At 46.4% G+C, this 22,908-nt stretch overlaps 1 protein-coding gene across 3 annotated transcripts in view; it reads left to right on the forward strand.

Annotated features, from left to right (window-relative positions):
• Nucleotides 1-15,147, forward strand: part of arhgef3 (Rho guanine nucleotide exchange factor (GEF) 3) — a 97,572-nt gene extending 82,425 nt beyond the window's left edge. For all 3 annotated transcript variants that reach the window (XM_078414607.1, XM_078414608.1, XM_078414609.1), the window contains 7 exons: nucleotides 678-740; nucleotides 1,535-1,631; nucleotides 1,801-1,877; nucleotides 5,301-5,558; nucleotides 8,654-8,824; nucleotides 10,645-10,831; nucleotides 13,774-15,147. In XM_078414607.1, the coding sequence (XP_078270733.1) occupies nucleotides 678-740; nucleotides 1,535-1,631; nucleotides 1,801-1,877; nucleotides 5,301-5,558; nucleotides 8,654-8,824; nucleotides 10,645-10,831; nucleotides 13,774-14,123 (1,203 nt within the window). In that variant the 3' untranslated portion in view covers nucleotides 14,124-15,147. The remainder of the gene's footprint in view (nucleotides 1-677; nucleotides 741-1,534; nucleotides 1,632-1,800; nucleotides 1,878-5,300; nucleotides 5,559-8,653; nucleotides 8,825-10,644; nucleotides 10,832-13,773) is intronic.
• Nucleotides 15,148-22,908: the final 7,761 nt, after the last annotated feature.

Genomic DNA, 22,908 nt, shown 5'->3' on the forward strand with positions numbered 1-22,908 from the left:
GCATCCTAACGCATGGAATCCCTGTGTGGTACCTCAGCTGCACGGAGGCAGAAAGGAAAGCTCTACAGCGGGTAGTCCATAGAGCTCAGAGGGCCATCGGAACACAGCTACCAGACTTGGAGGGCATCTACAACACACGATGCCTCAGAAAAGCCACCAGCATCCACAAAGACTCTTCACACCCCTGCAACAGTCTGTTCGAACTCCTTCCATCGGGCAGACGATACAAGGCCTTCTATGCCCGCACCTCCAGACTCAGGAACAGCTTCATCCCCAGGGCCATAGCTGCTATGAACCGGTCCTGCTGAGCCGGATGGCCACAACGCATAGATCAACTTGCACTTTACCCTGTCCAAAACTGTTACAACTGTTCGTTTCGTTGGGTTGCTGCTGTCTAAATTACCTAAATTAGTGCATCGTATGGGAGGCGCATTCCCAATCTCGTTGTACCCCTGGGTACAATGACAATAAAGATATATTGTATTGTATTGTATTGTATTGTATTAATTGAAACAAACATTGGGATTACACTACTGTCCAAGTGATTACATTGATGACTTTTTATTTGCTTGGCTACAATGATAGTGTTACCTGAATGAGACTGCGTGCAACGAGCCTGATGTGATTTCACCATTTTCCTTGCTCTGATTAAATATTTTATTTCTTTTGTTCTCCAGGCAATTTTTGAACTTTCCCAGGGAGAACAAGTTTTAATTGAAGACTTGAAGCTAGCAAAAAAGGTAAAGCAATCTTCAGTTATAGTTCTCAGATGAAATGTACTTTGGGATTTTATTCTCCTTAATTACTACTGTGATTAAGTGACCGTACTTTGAAATTCATTGTTTTTAGCTACGACTTCCATTACCAAAAGAAAATATAATTTAATGAGTTTACTTAAATATTCCGGTTTCTATTTCCAAGTATGTCATTACGGAGTTTGTACGTTCTCCCCGTGACCTGCGTGGGTTTTCTCCGAGATATTCTGTTTCCTCCCACGCTCCAAAGACGTACAGGTTTGTAGGTTAATTGACTTGGTGTAAATGTCAAAAATTGTCCCCTGTGGGTGTAGGATAGTGTTAATGTGTGGGGATCGCTGGTCGGCGCGGACCCGGTGGGCCGAAGGGCCTGTTTCCATGCTGTATCTCTAAACCAATTATGATTGGTGCTATTAGCCAAATAGTGAATTTCAACACATTTTAATATGAAGGATGTGTTTTGTGTTTGCTGAGTTAGCATTCCAACCAGTAATAAATCATGCATTGTGCTATGGAAATAATTGGTCACGGGTGCAATCTGCTCCAAAATGTCCTTGAATTAATTGTGGGATCACAACATTTGTTTTAAGCCTTTTTTTCCCCCTGGAGTTAAATTTTATTATTTTTTTAATCCTGTTTTGGAATTAATCTGATTACAAAAGTACAACTCGCAAAAATAACTAGTGGAGGATATTTAATGAAATGTGTTCTGAGTAAAATGTAATTTCCAAATGGAAAGTAAAAGATAATGGTATACTCAGTGTTGGCATCTCTTGCAGGCTTATCGTGATCCTATGCTCAAACTCTCCATAATGACAGAACAGGAGCTGAAGCAGATATTTGGAACACTGGACTCCCTTATTCCCTTACACGAAGGTATGGCCTTCATCTTAAGACAAATCACAAAGGTTGCTGCGAATGTAATAATAAAGAACTTAATGGTTCACCAGAAATGATGTCATGTTTCGGTGAATGTTTACATACTTCCTCCTGAGGAAATCCTCCCTGCTTTGACCCACACATTTCCACGTTTATTTTTGGTCAGATCTTCTGAGTCGGCTGCGGGAGGCCAGGAAACCAGATGGGACAACAGAACGTGTTGGTCACATCCTTGTCAGCTGGGTAAGAAAGTGATTCGACCTTTATTATTTGTATCAGCTTTTACAGAGGTTTCGGATTAGTTCTTTGCCATGCACATCAGAGTGCAACGAAGTTCCTTGTCACATGAAGCTCAGAGTAAGCAATATCCATACAGTAATGATAAAAAAACGATGACAAAGCAGCAGTATGGCAAAAGATTGTGCTGTAAAATCCAAAAGAGTATTTAAGTACAATAACAAGATTGCACAGCAGCGCACCTGGAAGAGCCGCTGCTTCACAGTACCAGAGACCCGGGTTCGATCCTGCTGTTTGTGTAGAGTCTGCACGTCCTCCCTGTGACTGCGTAGGTTTCCTCCGGGTGCTCCGGTTTCCTCTCGCATCCCAAAGATGTGTGTGTTTATAGGTGAATTGACCTCTGTAAATTGCTCCCTGGTGTGTATGTAGTGAGTGAATGTGAAAGGGGGAATAACATAGAACTATTGTGAACAGGTGATCGATGGTTGGTGTGGACTCGGTGGGCATCTCTAAACTTTAACAAGAATAACTGAATGAGATGAAGTCATGTTAGCATGTCTAGACGTCTGAAGACGGGATTAGTCTGATTCTGATTGCAGATTGGTGAAAAAGCTGTTCTTGAGTCGGGATGTCAGAATTTTCAAGGTCCTGTATCCTCTCCCAGAAAATGGAGTGGAAAGAAGTCAGTGGTCAGGGTAGCAGACATCCTTGACAATACTTCCAGCCTTCTTGATAAAATACACCGTAACGTTGGACTGATGGAAGGCAGTGACAAACCTGTGTTGGACTGGGGTGTGTTCACCACTCTCTGCCGGGTCAGGAGGTGAAGAGGAGTGCAGTGGCCACACCAGGCTGAGATGCATCCCATCAGAATACTTTCTGTAGTGTGTCTGTAGATGTTTAAGTGCTCGTGGACATGCTGAGTCTTCTCAGACGCCTAGGAAAGTAAACTCACTTTCTCAACTGCATCAGTGTGAAGGGACCAGGTTAGGCTGCTGGTGATATGGATGGCTTAGAACTTGAAATTGTCATCCTTCCCTGCAGCAGCTCTGCTGATGCAAACATGGTTGTCTTCACCTCCTATGCAGCGATTTTATCTGACCACTTCCTCTCACAGCAAGTTCCAGATTTCAACCACTCTGTAAAAAAGAAAAAATCCCCTCAATTCCCTTTAAACTCCTTCCTCTCAACTTAAATCTATTTCCTCTGTTTTTTGATACCGCTACCATGGGAATAAAATTTTGACTATTAACCCTATCTATGCCTGTTATAATTTTATAGATCTCTATCAGGGCACCCCACAGTCTCTTCTTCACTCTAGAGAAAATCAAACCCAGCCAATCTGATCCCTCCTCAGAACTAAGGTCCCCAATCCAGACAACTTCCTGCTGCATCTCCTTTGCCCTCTCCTCTGGATCCAACACGTCCATCTACAGTGTGGTGACCAGAACTGCACAAAATGTTCCATAAGTGACCAGTTTTTTGCAAAGATAGTTATTCAAAGTCTCTTGATCTGTCTTGAATATACTCAACAACTAACCCTCCACATCATTTTTGGGTAGAGAATGACAAAGATTCACCACCTTCTAGGTAAATAAATGTTCTTGTCACAAACCTGAAACGCCAATCCCTTATTTTGAGACTGATGCTGATTCTAGACATCTCAGCTGGGCAAAACATTTCCCCCCAATATCTACCCTGTCAAATCCTATTAAAACTTTGTGTGCTTTAATTATTCAAGCCTCATTCTTTAAATCTCAAGAGAGTATAGATCCAGTTTGCTCAGCTTTACACCCATCTCATGCCAGGAATCAATCTGGTGAAGGAAAGAACTGCAGATGCTGGTTTAAATCAAAGATAGACACAAAGTGCTGGAGTAATGGTTGACGTTTTGTGCTGGACAGGCAGCATCTCTGGACAGAAGGAATGGTTGACGTTTTGGGTCAAGATCCTTCTTCAGACTGTTAATGTGGAAGTGGGAGATATACAGCATTATAACCTGCCCTTTCATTTGATTTACTTCGCTGCTGATTTGAAAATCTTTAACTGGAACATTATTTTAAAAGCATAAGGGAAATAAATCCTCAGATCTCACATTCATATTACATAACTTAGGTCTATGTCCAACCACAAGTTAAAATGATTCTGTATTAGTTTGGATTATTTTTGTGGTACACAGTGGCTGATTTACATTGCATAATAGATTCCATAAGGGCAATTGTGCCAGTCTTGTGTCAAGTAATTCTCACTTGGAGTTGTTTTGCTTGGTAATCATTAGCTGCAGTGCAGTATTCTCGAAGAAATCTTGCATGTAGTGCCATTTGGTAGCTATTAATAGGTTCACCCTGCAGCATGTGGTGATTTTATTTTTTGCTGTACTGAGCATGATTTTACACAATCTGCTTGGTTAATTGTTCTTAACTTTCAGCTGAAGCACACTTAGTAAAATATTTGCACAGTTTTGTTTAGTTTAGAGATTCAGTGCAGAAACAGTCCCTTTGGCCACGTAAGCCTGCGATCTCCACACACTAACACTATCCTACACACTATCCTACACACTATCCTACACACTATCCTAGAGACAATTTATCATTTTACCGAAGCCAATTAGCCTACAATCCTCTACGTGTTTGGAGTGTGGGGGGAAACCGGAGCTCCCGGAGAAAACCCACACGGGTCATGGGGAGAACTTGCAAACTCCGTACAGACAGCACCCGTAGAAAGGATGGCACCCGGGTCTCTGGGGCTGGAAGGCAGCAACTCTACCGCTGTGTCGGGGGAGGGGGGTGGTCGTGATCAATCAACTGCAATTCAGTCTCATGCTTCATTCTGCCATTAAAAGTCTCAAATGTAAATCCATTTTACCACTGAAATATTTTAAATTCAGTAGTAACTATTATGTTAAATACCAGAAACACGACAGTTTTACTGGAGTCTGAATAAATGTCAGTCTTTGGAACAGTTGTTGCTTCAACTGACCTGAGTTGCATCTCAACTTCAAGTCTTTTGGACCAAAAATAATTTCTCCTCTAAATATGACCAATTCTGCAGCTGTTAATTAATGGATCGACAGTGCAGCTTACCATCTGGGTAGCTTGCTGCAAAGATCTGTCTGAAGAAGGGTCTTGACCCGAAACGTCACCCATTCCTTCTCTCCAGAGATGCTGCCTGACCCGCTGAGTTACTGCAGCATTTTGTGTCTACCTTCGATTTAAACCAGCATCTGCAGTTTTTTTTCCTACTGAATTTTACAAGTGGTAACTGAGCCGCAATATATTTCCACCATACCTGAATTATTTAACATTTTATTTCTGGCATTTGTAATTAGCTTTCTTAAGTTAATATGATTCAGTGATACGGTAGAATAACAATGTTTCTGAAGCACATCAGTGTGGCCTGACTATTAAATACTTTTTTCCTTCTTTTTAGCTTCCGTGTTTAAACTCCTACAATAGTTATTGCAGCAACCAAGTGGCAGCAAAGGCTGTTTTGGATCACAAGAAACAAGATCATAGAGTACACGACTTTCTACAACGTTGTTTAGAGTCTCCCTTTAGTCGCAAGCTGGATCTTTGGAATTTTCTTGATATTCCACGTAGTCGATTGGTGAAGTACCCGCTGCTGCTGAAAGAGATCCTCAGGCATACGCCAAACGACCACCCAGATAAACAGCACCTGGAAGAAGCAGTAAGTACCGAAGCCTGGGGGTTCACCGTGCTAGGGCACCTCCAACATTGGTGCAGAAATAATACGAGTTTGATTGAGCTATAGAATGTAAAAGCTGAATACGAAATTGAGGTTTTCATAGCAGTAACGTGGTCAGATCATTGAGACTGATCATGTTTTTAAAAATATTGCCAAGTAACTGCATTTCCGACTTACGAACTGTTCACATAACGAACATTTCACAGGAACAGAATCCTAGGGTTACAACCCAGTGATATGAATATTGATTTTGCTAACTTCATACTGACTTCATAATTAATACTGACTAGCTAATTAAATTATTGCATCGTATGGGAGGCGCATTCCCAATCTCGTTGTACCCCTGTACAATGACAATAAAGATATATTGTATTGTATTCAAGTAACCCTTGCATCCCCTCTCTCTCCATCCCTCCGCCACCCCAGTCGTACCAGCTTCAGTCGTCTTGTTGAGTCTCAATGTCTGTACTCGTTTTCACTTTTCCCCCAGCTAACAATGGCCTATTTCCTTTGTTACATCTTTCATTCATTTGTTCCATATATCTCTTGTTTCCCTTTCCCCTGACTCTGTCTGAAGGAAGGTCTCGGCCCGAAACGTCACATATTCCTTTTCTCCAGAGATGCTACCTGACCCGCTGAGTTACTCCAGCTGTTTGTTTCTGTCTTCGGTTGAAATCAGCATCTGCAGTTCCTTCCTACATATTCTGGAGAAAACCTGTTCTCTTGAGTTATGTATCAGTCCAGTACATAGACCAGTCATTCAAGGATTTGATATTAAGTGAGACGCTGGAAATATTATTGAATATATCTTTTGGCTGCTTATAATTTAAATATTCATGCAAAACTTTTAACTAAAGTAATCAGTGCACTAATATATGAAAGACATTTTTGAAATCTAATCTTTTAATATTGTGTTCACTGATTGAAATGAGATAATGGGATTTTTTGGTCTTTTGTCAATAGCACTTTTCAAACATTACTGCACCATATTTAAAAAAGAAAGAAATAAATTGTCCTTGAATTTCTGAATAGGGTGTTCAGCTGAAAAAGGCAGCTGGAAAAGAGGGATTTGTGTATCCGTTCTCCCCACTTTGTTTAAAAAAAAATAAGATCGCAAATGAATTAAAAAGTGTTTCTCTTGTCAAAAGGCCACTGATTAGATACTGCTAAAGCTACTAGAATGCATTAAAAGTGCTTGAGAGCAGTGACGAGCTACAAACCAGATCAGGTTTTCCATTAAATCTCCATTAATCCAGCTTTGAAATTTAAAAAAGTGCTGATGGATAAGATTCCATCAAACATTCAGCTGCATCCTTGCCATTTTAAGAAGCATTTCGATTGTAGTCAGACAGTAAAATTTATCAATATTGAACACCGATCAGCCAAAACATTATGACCACTGACAGGCAAAGTGAATAACATTGATTGTCATGTTACAATGGCACCTGTCAAGGGGTGGGATATATTAGGCAGCAAGTGAACAGTCAGTTCTTGAGGTTGATGTGTTGGATGCAGGAGAAATGGGCAGGAGTAAAGACCTGAGCGACTTTGACAAGGGCCAAATTGTTATGGCCAGACAACTGGGTCAGAGCATCTCTGAAACGGCAAGGCTTGTGGGGTGCTCCCGGTCAGCAGTGGTGAGTACCTACCGACAGTGGTCCGAGGAGGGACAAACCACAAACCGGCGACAGACAGGGTGTTGGGCGCCCAAGGCTCATCGATGCGCAAGGGCAACGAAGGCTATCCCATCTGGTCCGAACCGACAGAAGGTCTACTGTGGCACAAGTCACAGAAAACTTTGATGGTGGTCACAGGAGGAATGTGTCACAATACACAGTGCATCGCACCCTGCTGCGTATGGGGCTGCACACGGAGGACCAACAGCATATTAGGCAGGTGGTCATACTCTTTACTCCTGCCCATTTCTCCTGCATCCAACACATCAACTTCAAGAACTGACTGTTCACTTGCTGCCTAATATATCCCACCCCTTGACAGGTGCCATTGTAACAAGATAATCAATGTTATTCACTTTGCCTGTCAGTGGTCATAATGTTTTGGCTGATAAGGTCATAATGTTTTAGCTGATCGGTGTGTATTTTTAAAGGGGCAGTTTCATATCAGAGTTTTAATTCTAAAAAAATAACTGCAGATGCTGGTACAAATCGAAGGTATTTATTCACAAAATGCTGGAGTAACTCAGCGGGTCAGGCAGCATCTCAGGAGAGAAGGCATGGGCGACGTTTCAGGTTGAGACCCTTCTTCAGACTGATGTCAATGGGCGACATTTCGGGTCGAGACCCTTCTTCAAAATTCTTATACTTTGCAACGGGTTTCTAATACTACCTCAAACTATAGCTTTAATCTTTAATAAAAGATTGAAATAGATAATATTCATGATACCTTTACTTTTTTGCTTTACCATTAAAATTGTGGCACATCTTCGATTTAGCCACTTCTGCAAGGTATATGCAGATTTATATTTGCCCTCAGGTAGAATGTGAATGGCTGTCTTCGCACCAAACTGTAAAAGCTGGGGTTCAGGGGAAAGTGTGATGATATGAATAAACAACAAAGGTTTTTCATCAGGCAGGGTAATATTAGTCTGATACAGCTGTCGTGTGCCATTCAAGATTTGACATTCAAGAAAAGCAAATTGCCAAGTTAAGACCTCCGGAGAAATGATGACACATGCAAAAATTCCTGAATTACAGAATGCTCAAAATAATTGTGGTCTGTGTTTATTTCTAAAAATATTCACATCGCACAAATTATTTTTTTAAGTGCAGTTAATTTATCCTCTGATGGAAATTAATTTTGCATCAGGATCTTGAGGTGACAAAATAGGAGATTTTTGGGGTAGTGCTTAATTAATATGGATAAATGGTTAATACAAAATTTTAATATGGTCTCAAAAATATGACAGAATATTAGGAATTTTAGACATGCAAATTCAATTTCTTCCATTGACTGGCATTAAAACATGCCTAGAAACGTTGTCTTTGCTATGTTGGGGGTTGCAGTTTTAATAATTTCTTGCTGTGTTTAATAATCTACGTGACTCTTTTGTCCTTCAGATTAATATTGTTCAAGGGATTGTCGCTGAAATCAACAAGAAGACTGGGGAATCAGAATGCCAGTTTTACAAGGAGAGGCTCGTCTTTCTTGAAGAGAGTCAAAAAGACCCTCTGATCGAAAATTCTAAGATGCTGTGTTGTCATGGAGACTTGAAGAACAACAGGGGAGCAGTAAGTGATCTATGATATTCTATTTTCCCATTCTATGCTTGCCTTTGAATAGTGCTATGAGTTATCACTGGGTCTTTTAAGAATAATTTAAATGGCGTCAAACCATGGTAATTGTAAGTCAGTCTTACAAGCCAATGCAGCGATTATACTTTAAAAATGAGGCTTTGAAAGTGAGATTTTACCTAGGAACCGGCTTTCGTGACCCAGATTGATGAGATTTATTTTGTAAGTTAAGTGTGTGATGAAAAGGTCAAAAGCGGCCTGCTCTTTCAAGCTGTCTGACTTTAACGTTACAGTTTAAGGGCAGGCCTCCGTGTTTGATGTTCCTTCCTTCCCATCATAACACCGATGTCTCAGCTGAAGAATAACCCTAATTGGAATAAGACTGAAGTGAAATTTGTTGGGATACAGAAACTTCAAACATTTTCTCTTTTGATTGTGCAAAATATTAACTTGGAAAAGAATCAGAAGGAATCATATTTCATGGTACAAAAATACTGCAACACATCAGGGTAAATACAGTACAATGTACAATGTACTGTATTTATTATTAAACAAGATTTGTAATAATAATTTGTATCCGAGGACTTCTGAAGTCCCTGGCAAAGCCTTTTGTCTTTGTCAAAGTTAATTTAATCCCAAAATTAATACATAGCCCTCACCATGCACAGTTATGATTGATTATACTGTGATACAGTTGATCTATCTGGACAACACATTTGTGTACTGTGCATTATTTATCAGCACACTGTTATCGTGAAGTGGCCGTGTATCGTGAAGTGGCTTGTATACACTGGAATTTAGAAGGATGAGAGGAGATCTTATCGAAACGTATAAGATTATTAAGGGGTTGGATACGTTAGCGGCAGGAAACATGTTCCCAATGTTGGGGGAGTCCAGAACAAGGGGCCACAGTTTAAGAATAAGGGGTAGGCCATTTAGAACTGAGATGAGGAAAAACGTTTTCAGTCAGAGAGTTGGGAATCTGTGGAATTCTCTGCCTCAGAAGGCAGTGGAGGCCAAGTCTCTGAATGCATTCAAGAGAGAGCTAGATAGAGCTCTTAAGGATAGCGGAGTCAGGGAGTATGGGGAGAAGGCAGGAACGGGGTACTGATTGAGAATGATCAGCCATGATCACATTGAATAGCGGTGCTGGCTTGAAGGGCCGAATGGCCTCCTCCTGCACCTATTGTCTATTGTCTATAGAATCTGAAATGGACCTGCCTACGCGTAGATAAAATGAAATCGTACATTACATTATCAATTATATATTTTTTTAAACTTCTTAATCTCACAGCTATTATGTGGGCTACCTTTCTAATTCGTCTAATGTTCTCCAGATGTGCTGCTTGAATAGCAGAATCTAGACTTAAAGTCATTCTGCATGGAAACAGGCCTTTCTGCCCAACTTGTCTATGCTGACCAAGATTTCCCATCTAGCCCATATCCTTCCAAACCTTTTATATCCATATACCTATCTAAGTGAGATACAAAATGCTGGAATCACTCAGTGTGTCAGGCAGCATCTCTGGAGAAAAGGAATAGGTGATGTTTTGGGTCGCGACCCTTCAGATTGAAGGAGGGTCTCGACCCGAAACGTCACATACTCCTTTTCTCCAGAGATACTGCCAGACCCGCTGAGTTTCTCTAGCATTTTGTGTCTATCTTCGGTTTAAACCAGCATCTGCAGATCCATCCTCCATACCCATCTTAAGTGTCTTTCAAATGCTGTTATGTTATCTCCCTCAGCTGCCTGCTCTGGCAGCTCGTTGTGTATACCAACTGTCCTCTAAGTGAAGTTGTTTCCTTTTATTTTACAGAAGCTCCACGTTTTTCTCTTTCAAGAAGTGCTTGTGATTACCCGAGTGGTGAGGAGCAGTGAGCAGCTGTGCTACCAGCTGTACAGGCAACCCATCCCTGTCGGGGATCTGGTGTTGAATGACCTGCAGGATGGTGAAGTGCGATTAGGTGGATCCATCCGAGGCGCCTTCAGCAATAACGAGAGAAGTAGGAAGCTATTCTGTTACCTCCCCATTCTCTGTTCCACAAAGATCTTCTGGTATTTAAATGTGCAATGTCATCGCAATCGTTTCAATGTTCACACAGGATTCTGATCTTTTCCACTGAATACTATGCAATGTGTTGATTTATCACTGTCACATGAAGTGAGATACAGTGAAAAACCTTTATTTGGCAGACTCTCCAGGCAGATCGTACCATAGCAAAACAGTGTTGGAGCAACTCAGCAGGTCAGGCACCATCTGTGGAGGGTTTTGGACTCCTAATCTGAGGAAAGACATTATTGCCATAGAGGGAGTACAAAGAACGTTCACCAGATTGATCCCTGGGATGGCAGGACTTTCATATGAAGAAAGACTGGATAGACTCGGCTTGTACTCACTGGAATTTAGAAGATTGAGGGGGGATCTTATAGAAACTTACAAAATTCTTAAGGGGTTGGACAGGCTAGATGCAGGAAGATTGTTCCCGATGTTGGGGAAGTCCAGAACAAGGGGTCACAGTTTAAGGATAAGGGGGAAGTCTTTTAGGACCGAGGGTTCAGTGTTGAGGTGGATAGAAAATTGGTTGGCGGACAGGAAGCAAAGAGTAGGAATAAACGGGTCCTTTTCGGAATGGCAGGCAGTGACTAGTGGGGTACCGCAAGGCTCAGTGCTGGGACCCCAGTTATTTACAGTGTATATTAATGATTTGGACGAGGGAATTGAATGCAACATCTCTAAGTTTGCGGATGACACGAAGCTGGTTGGCAGTGTTAGCTGCGAGGAGGATGCTAGGAGGCTGCAGAGTGACTTGGATAGATTAGGCGAGTGGGCAAATGCATGGCAGATGCAATATAATGTGGATAAATGTGAGGTTATCCACTTTGGCGGCAAGAACAGGAAAGCAAAATATTACCTGAATGGTGACCGATTGGGAGAAGGGGAGATGCAACGTGACCTGGGTGTCATGGTGCACCAGTCATTGAAAGCAAGCATGCAGGTGCAGCAGGCAGTGAAGAAAGCGAATGGTATGTTGGCATTCATAGCAAGAGGATTTGAGTTTAGGAGCAGGGAGGTTCTGCTGCAGTTGTACAGGGCCTTGGTGAGACCGCACCTGGAGTATTGTGTGCAGTTTTGGTCTCCTAACCTGAGGAAAGACGTTCTTGCCTTAGAGGGAGTACAGAGAAGGTTCACCAGATTGATCCCTGGGATGGCGGGACTTACATATGAGGAAAGACTAGATAGACTGGGCTTGTACTCGCTGGAATTTAGAAGACTGAGGGGGGATCTTATAGAAACATATAAAATTCTTAAGGGGTTGGAGAGGCTAGATGCGGGAAGATTGTTCCCGATGTTGGGGGAGTCCAGAACCAGGGGTCACAGCTTAAGGATAAGGGGGAAGTCTTTTAGGACCGAGATGAGAAAACATTTCTTCACACAGAGAGTGGTGAGTCTGTGGAATTCTCTGCCACAGAAGGTAGTTGAGGCCAGTTCATTGGCTATATTTAAGAGGGAGTTAGATGTGGCCCTTTTTGCTAAAGGGATCAGGGGGTATGGAGAGAAGGCAGGTACAGGCTACTGAGCTGAATGATCAGCCATGATCATATTGAATGGCGGTGCAGGCTCGAAGGGCCGAATGGCCTACTCCTGCACCTATTTTCTATGTTTCTATGAGATGAGAACGTTTTTTTTCACACAGAGAGTGGTGAATCTGTGGAATTCTCTGCCACAGAACTCTACTGCTGTGCCACTGTGCCGCCTGAGTGCAAAAGAGAAAATAAACAGTGCAGAATAGTGAATTTAGGGTAATGTCAGCAGAAACTGTCATTGTGCATTTGATTTATAGTCGAAGCTGACACAGAAATAATAGCTCTTCAGACAGGTGACATTTGACTCCAGCTGCAAGCCTATGCCTTTAGAAGGGACAATTATTGAGAAAGGTAGCAAAGGGAATAAGACCCTTCTCAGTTCAACAAACAATGAGGCCTCAATATGTTTGACACGAACACCTAAAAATGCAAGTTATCCATTTATTTTAAATGGAAATGATTTTGAAATGTTGTTTATTCTGTAACAATATTAAATGACAACTTTAGCAGGTTGACATTTAACTATTTATGAAGTGCAATTATATTTTTTAATCCAGAAATGCTGGATGTAAAGTTATTATTCCTGGGTGCAATCCCCATTTGCCCTAAAAAACTTGTACAAAGTTTAAACACATTTTGCTGATGTAAGGTTATATTGAGGTTTTCCAAATCTAAATGCATGTCTTAAGTTTTAAATGGTAATTATGCAAACAGCAAAAACCGAAATGTGATTTTTTTAAAGTTTAAATGCATTAAACTATCAAGCAAAGTCGCAAGGTGCAACGTTTAACCGGTTTTAAAGTTTCAATAATTATTAATTTAAAATACTTTCAAAAGAACACAAAATGCAATAGAGTTATTTTGGAATGGTGTATTGAAATAAATCTCAATAGTAGAAACAGTTCTCTTTAACGTAGAAAAATTAATAACTTTATCCAGCTGTAGAAACAAGGAACCACAGATGCTGGTTTACAAAGACACAAAGTGCTGGAGTAGCTCATCAGGTTAGACAGCTTCCCTGGAGAACATGGATAGTTGGTGTTTTTGGGTTAAGACCCTTCTTCAGATGGAAGAAGTCTTCTTTATTCTGAAGAAAGGTCCTGACCTGAAACATCACCTATCCAATATACAATACAATACAATATATCTTTATTGTCATTGTACAGGGGTACAACGAGATTGGGAATGCGAGATTGGGAATCCATGTTCTCCAGTGATGCTGTCTGACCTGCTGTTACTCCAGCACTGTGTCCTTTCTCAGTTTATCCAGATTACAGAGCGCGAGATGCAAGTGCAGTGGAAAAATCGACTAATGATTTACAGTACATTATTGCTAATTTAATCTTGCTTTCCATTTTAGCAAAAAACTTCTTCAGAGTAAGCTTTGTAGATCCTTCTGAAGGGCAATCCCACTCGCTTCAGGCCAACGACGCCTTCAACAAGCAACAATGGCTGAACTGCATCAGACAGGCAAAAGAAGCTGTGCAGCGCTCATTGGGTGACGCAGGAACGCTAGGATGCAAGAGGCACACCCACCTAACTCCAAATGGGATCATCATGTCCCATGAAGAACCAAAGCTTGAAAGAATGGACCAATCAGACAATGAATCGAACTGTAGCATGGACACCAGTGAGATTAGTGGAGACTATGAACAGATGGAACAAACACACTGTTGTGTATATCAGAAGAGAATAGAGACGGATGTTTGATGTCAACACAGTTTGTAGAAGTCTACGGCATTTTACCTGTACAGTATTTGCATTCCAGCAGGAGCATTTTGGAAAAGCACTTTGATTCCTTGTGATGGTGTTACTGTTGTTTTGATTTTGCATGCTTGACAAACACTGCCAAGTGTGTTCCTGTTAGCTGGATTTTGTTGTCTCCACTATTTCCGGTTTGATGTGCTCTCTAACATCATCATTTGGATGGATAAAATATTGTATTGCTATTTTCAGCGCCTTGCTTGGTTGTGTTATGTTATGGACCAATTCTAAGTGGATTGATACATTTGGGATGTTAACAGCTCTGGTAATTATGTGGAACATCAGGCAACATTTGAGTGAGGCTGAACAAAACACTCAAAATGAGCGAAACAACTCAACCAACTCTAATGGGCTCTGACCAATTACAGTTATAACTTAATGGAATTTGTTTTTTCTGAAACAAGCTGCCTAATATTGCTCCATGACTGGATAAATTCACCACTCAAGGTGTCATAAATGTAACTGCTAAATCTGCCAAACCGTGAATGTGTCGTATAATATTTTCTATTCTACAGGTGGAGTTTAAGCAGAATGATTTTGTCCACGCCTTGTTTTCTGTATGTAACGTAGTGCCCATGTACAAGATGAGGAATCAAAATGACAAGCTGTATAAGAAAAATGAAGCCAAAGCATATTACTTATTATTTGGAAGAAAAGTAATGTGTAAATAGTAAAATTTTCCTTGTATTTATAGGTTTTTACATGAATTGTAAAACTTCTATTTGGCCATTTGCAATATATATAAAACTTTTTGTTTTAAAACATGAAATTGGCAGGTTTCTATCCAATGACTGGACGAGGAATTGGTGGAAAAAGGTGGTTGTTGCAATTTGTAAAATTGATATGTAATTACACATATAACCAACGGGAGTCTCCTGGCCCTGGAGGTAATTTTATTATTCATTTGCTAAACTCCTTATTTGGAAGATAAGGAGTGAGAATATGACAGTCAAAAGGAATAAACTGAGACATGGTAATTTTGTAAAAAGGTGTAGTCTTACCTTTTTTTTTGATAAGTTTACCAGCCGTTAACATGTCATCTCTACTGGCAGTCACGTTAAATCCAAAAGCAAAATGAAAAACTGGGCCTGGAGAACAGAATAAAATCCAGATTATTAGTCTGTGATCAGAATTGCCCTTCCAAACCTTTCATATCCATGTACCTGCCCAGGTGTCTTTTGAATGTCATTATAGTAACTGCCTCAACTACCTGGTAGCTTATTCCATGTACCCACCACCCTCTGTGTGGAAAAGGTTGCCCCTCGGGATTCTGTTAATAGATGTGGTTACAAAGGAGGGAAACTGAGCAGAAAGCTGCCTGTCTAATGTCATCCTGTTCCAGCTGCTATTTGAATCTAGTCATTAATTCATATCATATCATATCATATATGTACAGCCGGAAACAGGCCTTTTCGGCCCTCCAAGTCCGTGCCGCCCAGCGATCCCCGTACATTAACACTATCCTACACCCACTAGGGACAATTTTTACATTTACCCAGCCAATTAACCTACATACCTGCAGATGCTGGTACAAATCGATTTATTCACAAAATGCTGGAGTAACTCAGCAGGTCAGGCAGCATCTCGGGAGAGAAGGAATGGGTGACGTTTCGGGTCGAGACCCTTCTTCAGACTGATGTCGGGGGTGGGACAAAGGAAGGATATAGGTGGAGACAGGAAGATAGAGGGAGATCTGGGAAGGAGGAGGGGAAGGGAGGGACAGAGGAGCTATCTGAAGTTGGAGAAGTCGACGTTCATACCACCGGGCCGCAAACTGCCCAGGCGAAATATGAGGTGCTGCTCCTCCAATTTCCGGCGGGCCTCACTATGGCACTGGAGGAGGCCCATGACAGAGAGGTCAGACTGGGAATGGGAGGGGGAGTTAAAGTGCTGGGCCACCGGGAGATCAGTTGCGTTAATGCGGACCGAGCGCAGGTGTTCAGCGAAGCGATCGCCGAGCCTGCGCTTGGTTTCGCCGATATAGATGAGTTGACATCTAGAGCAGCGGATGCAATAGATGAGGTTGGAGGAGGTGCAGGTGAACCTCTGTCTCACCTGGAAAGAATGTTTGGGTCCTTTGATGGAGTTGAGGGGGGAGGTAAAGGGACAGGTGTTGCATCTCGTGCGGTTGCAAGGGAAAGTGCCCGGGGTTAGGGTGGTTTGGGTAGGAAGGGACGAGTGGACCAGGGAGTTGCGGAGGGAACGGTCTCTGCGGAATGCAGAGAGGGGAGGGGATGGGAAGATATGGCCAGTGGTGGGGTCCTGTTGTAGGTGACGGAAATGTTGGTGGATGATATGTTGGATCCGCTGGCTGGTGGGGTGGAAGGTGAGAACGAGGGGGATCCTGTCCTTGTTGCGAGTGGGGGGATGGGGAGCAAGAGCGGAGCTGCGGGATGTAGAAGAGACCCTAGTGAGAGCCTCGTCTATAATGGAGGAGGGGAAGCCCCGTTTTCTGAAAAACGAGGTCATCTCGGAAGCCCTAGTCTGAAACACCTCATCCTAGGCGCAGATGCGGCGTAGACGGAGGAATTGGGAGTAGGGGATAGACTTTTTGCAGGGGACCGGGTGGGAAGAAGTGTAGTCCAGATAGCTGTGCGAGTCGGTGGGCTTGTAATAAATGTCAGTCACTAGTTTTTCTCCTGTGATGGAGATGGTGAGGTCCAGAAACGGGAGGGAGATGTCAGAGATAGTCCAGGTATATTTAAGGGCAGGATGGAAATTGGAGGTGAAGTGTATAAAGTCAGTGAGTTCTGCATGGGTGCAAGAGGTAGCACCAATGCAGTCGTCGATGTAGCGGAGGTAGAGTTCGGGGATGGGGCCAGTGTACGTCTGGAACAGGGATTGTTCGACGTACCCGACAAAGAGGCAGGCGTAGCTAGGGCCCATGCGAGTGCCCATAGCTACGCCTCTGGTTTGGAGGAAGTGGGAGGAGTCAAAGGAGAAGTTGTTGAGGGTAAGAACCAGCTCTGCTAGGCGGAGGAGAGTGTTGGTCGATGGGGATTGGCTGGTTCTACGGTCGAGGAAGAAACGGAGGGCTTCGAGACCATCCTTGTGGGGGATGGAAGTGTAGAGTGACTGGACATCCATGGTGAAAATGAGGGAGTGGGGGCCTGGGAACCGGAAGTTATCCAGGAGATGGAGAGCGTGTGAGGTGTCTTGGACGTAGGTGGGGAGGGATTTGACCAGGGGGGATAGGATGGAGTCGAGGTAGGTAGAGATAAGTTCGGTGGGGCATGAGCAGGCAGAGACGATGGGTCTGCCGGGACAGTTGTGTTTGTGGATTTTGGGTAGGAGGTAGAATCGGGCCGTGCGGGGCTGGGGAACTATGAGATTGGAGGCACTGAGGGGTAGTTCGCCGGAGTTGGTGAGGTCGGTGATGGTGCTGCTGATGAAGGTCTGGTGTTTATCGGTGGGGTCATGGTCCAGGGATAGGTAGGAAGAGGTGTCTGATAGTTGTCGTCTGGCCTCGGTGCGGTAGAGGTCAGCACGCCAGACTACCACAGCCCCTCCCTTGTCAGCGGGTTTAATTATTAAGTCCGGGTTGTTGCGGAGTGAGTTGAGGGCCGCACGTTCAGGAGGGGAGAGGTTAGAGTTAGTCAGGGGAGTGGAAAATTTAAGGCGGCCGATGTCACGCCGGCAGTTTGAAATAAAAAGTTCTAGTGAGGGTAGTTGGCCATACTGGGGGGTAAAAGTGGAGGGGGTCCGTTGGAGACGGGAGAAGGGGTCATCAGTGCGGGGTCGGGACTCCTTACCATGGAAAACGGCTCGGAGGCGGAGGAAGAAGAGCTCCACGTCATGGCGGACGCGGAACTCGTTGATGTGGGGGCGGAGGGGAACAAAGGTAAGGCCTCGGCTGAGGACCGACCGTTCGGTGTCTGAAAGGGGGAGGTCAGGGGGGATGGTGAACACCCGGCAATGGTGGGGGTTGGGGTCGGATGGAGGCAGGGGGGCAGGTGGAGGGGATGTATGGTAGGGGGGTGGTGGGTTAGCTGGGCAGAGGGGGGCATGAGGACCGATGTGGGGAGTACTGGGGGTCGCCTGGCTGGAGGGGGAGGGGGAAGGGGGAGACCCAGTGGAACCCCTGCTGCAGTTACCTGTAGTAGGGGGTGGGCAGTAGGACCCAGCAGTGCTGAGGGGCTCTGCCTGGTGGGGGCTGTGGGCCCAGCGCGGTGTGTGTGGGCCAGGTGGAGCTGCAACCTGTTGTTGGTCCCGGGGGCCGGGTACAGCGACGGCTGTGACCTGCTGCTGGGCGGTGGAGCGGCGCGGGTCAGCACGGTCGCTGGGGGAGGCACGCGGGGACCTGGAGTCCGGGTAAGTGACGGTCGGCTCGGTCAGCGGATGGCCGGGGAGGGCGTGGGCGGCAGCGGTGAAGGGGTCGGGAAGGACGTGGGCGGCAGCGGCGGTGCAGAGGCCTCGCTCGTCGGCGGCAACGGCCCCGGGCAGGCGGTGGAGGTCGGCGGCGGCAGCCTCAGGTGAGCCTCGGCAATCAGCGGCCACGGGGAGGCGTTGGAGGTTGGCGTCAGCGGCCCAGGGGAGGCGTTGGAGGTTGGCGTCAGCGGCCCAGGGGAGGCGGTGAGGAGCGGTACTGCACCTGGTGGCAGTAATGGCGCCGCGGGCCTCTGCCTCGTGGTGTGCCGGCCGGCAGTGCGGAGCAGCGGTGGAGTTGCGGGCCTGCGGGACGTCGAGTCGCTGCCGAGGAGTGTCGGTGGTGGAGGCATCCGTCTGGAGGCGGGTGAGTTTGCGAGCCTTGGTGGAGTCCAGGTAGGTGAAGAATCGAGTGTTGAGGGCGTGGATCTGGCGTAGGATGAAGTATAGTTGGGGCCCGTTGCAGGTGTGGGTGAATGAGGCCCGGAGCTGCGGGAGAGTCAGAGAGAGGGAGGGCCTGCTGGTGCCGGCGCATCCCAGCCAGGGTACAACGCAGGGCACGGAAAGAAAACTGTTCAGAGAAGTGGCAGATGGTCTGTTGGAGATGGTAGTCCGGGTTGGGTCCGAATTGGGAGGTCTGGAAACGGAGCTGGAAACCACGAGGCAGAAGATGGAGGCGCAGGCAAGTCCCAAGGAAGCAGATGTGGCTGTGGTAGCGAGTCTGGGTCAAGATGTGGTCGTAGAGTAGGAGGGCAGGAGAAATCACAGAGGGGGAGCAGCGAGAGAGCATGTTACTGAACTCTCGTCGAAGAGAGGAGGAGAACTTCTTCAAAGTGGACACCTAGTGGGTGTAGGATAGTGTTAGTGTACGGGGATCGCCGGGCGGCACGGACTTGGAGGGCCGAAAAGGCCTGTTTCCGGCTGTATATATATGATATGATATGATACCTCGAAGAGAAATCGCAGTGGAGCAATCGATTTGTACCAGCATCTGCAGTTATTTTCTTATACTACTGGTTGCTCCACTGCGATTTCTCTTCGAGGTATGTCCACTTTGAAGAAGTTCTCCTCCTCTCTTCGACGAGAGTTCAGTAACATGCTCTCTCGCTGCTCCCCCTCTGTGATTTCTCCTGCCCTCCTACTCTACGACCACATCTTGACCCAGACTCGCTACCACAGCCACATCTGCTTCCTTGGGACTTGCCTGCGCCTCCATCTTCTGCCTCGTGGTTTCCAGCTCCGTTTCCAGACCTCCCAATTCGGACCCAACCCGGACTACCGTCTCCAACAGACCATCTGCCACTTCTCTGAACAGTTTTCTTTCCGTGCCCTGCGTTGTACCCTGGCTGGGATGCGCAGGCACCAGCAGGCCCTCTCTCTGACTCTCCCGCAGCTCCGGGCCTCATTCACCCACACCTGCAACGGGCCCCAACTATACTTCATCCTACGCCAGATCCACGCCCTCAACACTCGATTCTTCACCTACCTGGACTCCACCAAGGCTCGCAAACTCACCCGCCTCCAGACGGATGCCTCCACCGACACTCCTCGGCAGCGACTCGACCGCCCGCAGGCCCGCAACTCGACCGCTGCTCCGCACTGCCGGCCGGCACACCACGAGGCAGAGGCCCGCGGCGCCATTACTGCCACCAGGTGCAGTACCGCTCCTCACCGCCTCCCCGGGGCCGCCGACTGCCGAGGCCTACCTGAGGCCATCACCACCCACCGCCTCCCCGGGGACGCCGACCTCCACCGCCTCCCCGGGGCCACTGCCGCCGACCTCCACCGCCTAACCCAGCTAACCCACCACCCCCCCACCATACATCCCCTCCACCTGCCCCCCCTGCCTCCAACCGACCCCAACCCCCACCATTGCCGGGTGTTCACCATCCCCCCTGACCTCCCCCTTTCAGACACCGAACGGTCGGTCCTCAGCAGAGACCTTACCTTTGTTACCCTCCGCCCCCACATCAACGAGTTCCGCGTCCGCCATGACGTGGAGCTCTTCTTCCGCCGCCTCCGAGCCTTTTTCCATGGTAAGGAGTCCCGACCCCGCACTGATGACCCCTTCTCCTGTCTCCAACGGACCCCCTCCACTTTTACCCCCCAGTATGGCCAACTACCCTCACTAGAACTTTTTATTTCAAACTGCCGGCGTGACATCGGCCGCCTTAAATTTTCCACTCCCCTGACTAACTCTAACCTCTCCCCTCCTGAACGTGCAGCCCTCAACTCACTCCGCAACAACCCGGACTTAATAATTAAACCCGCTGACAAGGGAGGGGCTGTGGTAGTCTGGCGTGCTGACCTCTACCGCACCGAGGCCAGACGACAACTATCAGACACCTCTTCCTACCTATCCCTGGACCATGACCCCACCGATAAACACCAGACCTTCATCAGCAGCACCATCACCGACCTCACCAACTCCGGCGAACTACCCCTCAGTGCCTCCAATCTCATAGTTCCCCAGCCCCGCACGGCCCGATTCTACCTCCTACCCAAAATCCACAAACACAATTGTCCCGGCAGACCCATCGTCTCTGCCTGCTCATGCCCCACCGAACTTATCTCTACCTACCTCGACTCCATCCTATCCCCCCTGGTCAAATCCCTCCCCACCTACGTCCAAGACACCTCACACGCTCTCCATCTCCTGGATAACTTCCGGTTCCCAGGCCCCCACTCCCTCATTTTCACCATGGATGTCCAGTCACTCTACACTTCCATCCCCCACAAGGATGGTCTCGAAGCCCTCCGTTTCTTCCTCGACCGTAGAACCAGCCAATCCCCATCGACCAACACTCTCCTCCGCCTAGCAGAGCTGGTTCTTACCCTCAACAACTTCTCCTTTGACTCCTCCCACTTCCTCCAAACCAGAGGCGTAGCTATGGGCACTCGCATGGGCCCTAGCTACGCCTGCCTCTTTGTCGGGTACGTCGAACAATCCCTGTTCCAGACGTACACTGGCCCCATCCCCGAACTCTACCTCCGCTACATCGACGACTGCATTGGAGCTACCTCTTGCACCCATGCAGAACTCACTGACTTTATACACTTCACCTCCAATTTCCATCCTGCCCTTAAATATACCTGGACTATCTCTGACATCTCCCTCCCGTTTCTGGACCTCACCATCTCCATCACAGGAGAAAAACTAGTGACTGACATTTATTACAAGCCCACCGACTCGCACAGCTATCTGGACTACACTTCTTCCCACCCGGTCCCCTGCAAAAAGTCTATCCCCTACTCCCAATTCCTCCGTCTACGCCGCATCTGCGCCCGGGATGAGGTGTTTCAGACTAGGGCTTCCGAGATGTCCTCGTTTTTGAGAAAACGGGGCTTCCCCTTATCCATTATAGATGAGGCTCTCACTAGGGTCTCTTCTACATCCCGCAGCTCCGCTCTTGCTCCCCATCCCCCCACTCGCAACAAGGACAGGATCCCCCTCGTTCTCACCTTCCACCCCACCAGCCAGCGGATCCAACATATCATCCACCAACATTTCCGTCACCTACAACAGGACCCCACCACTGGCCATATCTTCCCATCCCCTCCCCTCTCTGCATTCCGCAGAGACCGTTCCCTCCGCAACTCCCTGGTCCACTCGTCCCTTCCTACCCAAACCACCCTAACCCCGGGCACTTTCCCTTGCAACCGCACGAGATGCAACACCTGTCCCTTTACCTCCCCCCTCAACTCCATCAAAGGACCCAAACATTCTTTCCAGGTGAGACAGAGGTTCACCTGCACCTCCTCCAACCTCATCTATTGCATCCGCTGCTCTAGATGTCAACTCATCTATATTGGCGAAACCAAGCGCAGGCTCGGCGATCGCTTCGCTGAACACCTGCGCTCGGTCCGCATTAACGCAACTGATCTCCCGGTGGCCCAGCACTTTAACTCCCCCTCCCATTCCCAGTCTGACCTCTCTGTCATGGGCCTCCTCCAGTGCCATAGTGAGGCCCGCCGGAAATTGGAGGAGCAGCACCTCATATTTCGCCTGGGCAGTTTGCGGCCCGGTGGTATGAACGTCGACTTCTCCAACTTCAGATAGCTCCTCTGTCCCTCCCTTCCCCTCCTCCTTCCCAGATCTCCCTCTATCTTCCTGTCTCCTCCTATATCCTTCCTTTGTCCCACCCCCGACATCAGTCTGAAGAAGGGTCTCGACCCGAAACGTCACCCATTCCTTCTCTCCCGAGATGCTGCCTGACCTGCTGAGTTACTCCAGCATTTTGTGAATAAACCTACATACCTGTACGTCTTTGGAGTGTGGGAGGAAACCGAAGATCTCGGAGAAAACACACGCAGGTCACGGGGAGAACGTACAAACTCCTTACAGTGCAGCACCCGTAGTCAGGAT

Source organism: Rhinoraja longicauda, chromosome 17, assembly GCF_053455715.1.
Source record: "Rhinoraja longicauda isolate Sanriku21f chromosome 17, sRhiLon1.1, whole genome shotgun sequence".
NCBI lineage: Eukaryota > Metazoa > Chordata > Chondrichthyes > Rajiformes > Arhynchobatidae > Rhinoraja > Rhinoraja longicauda.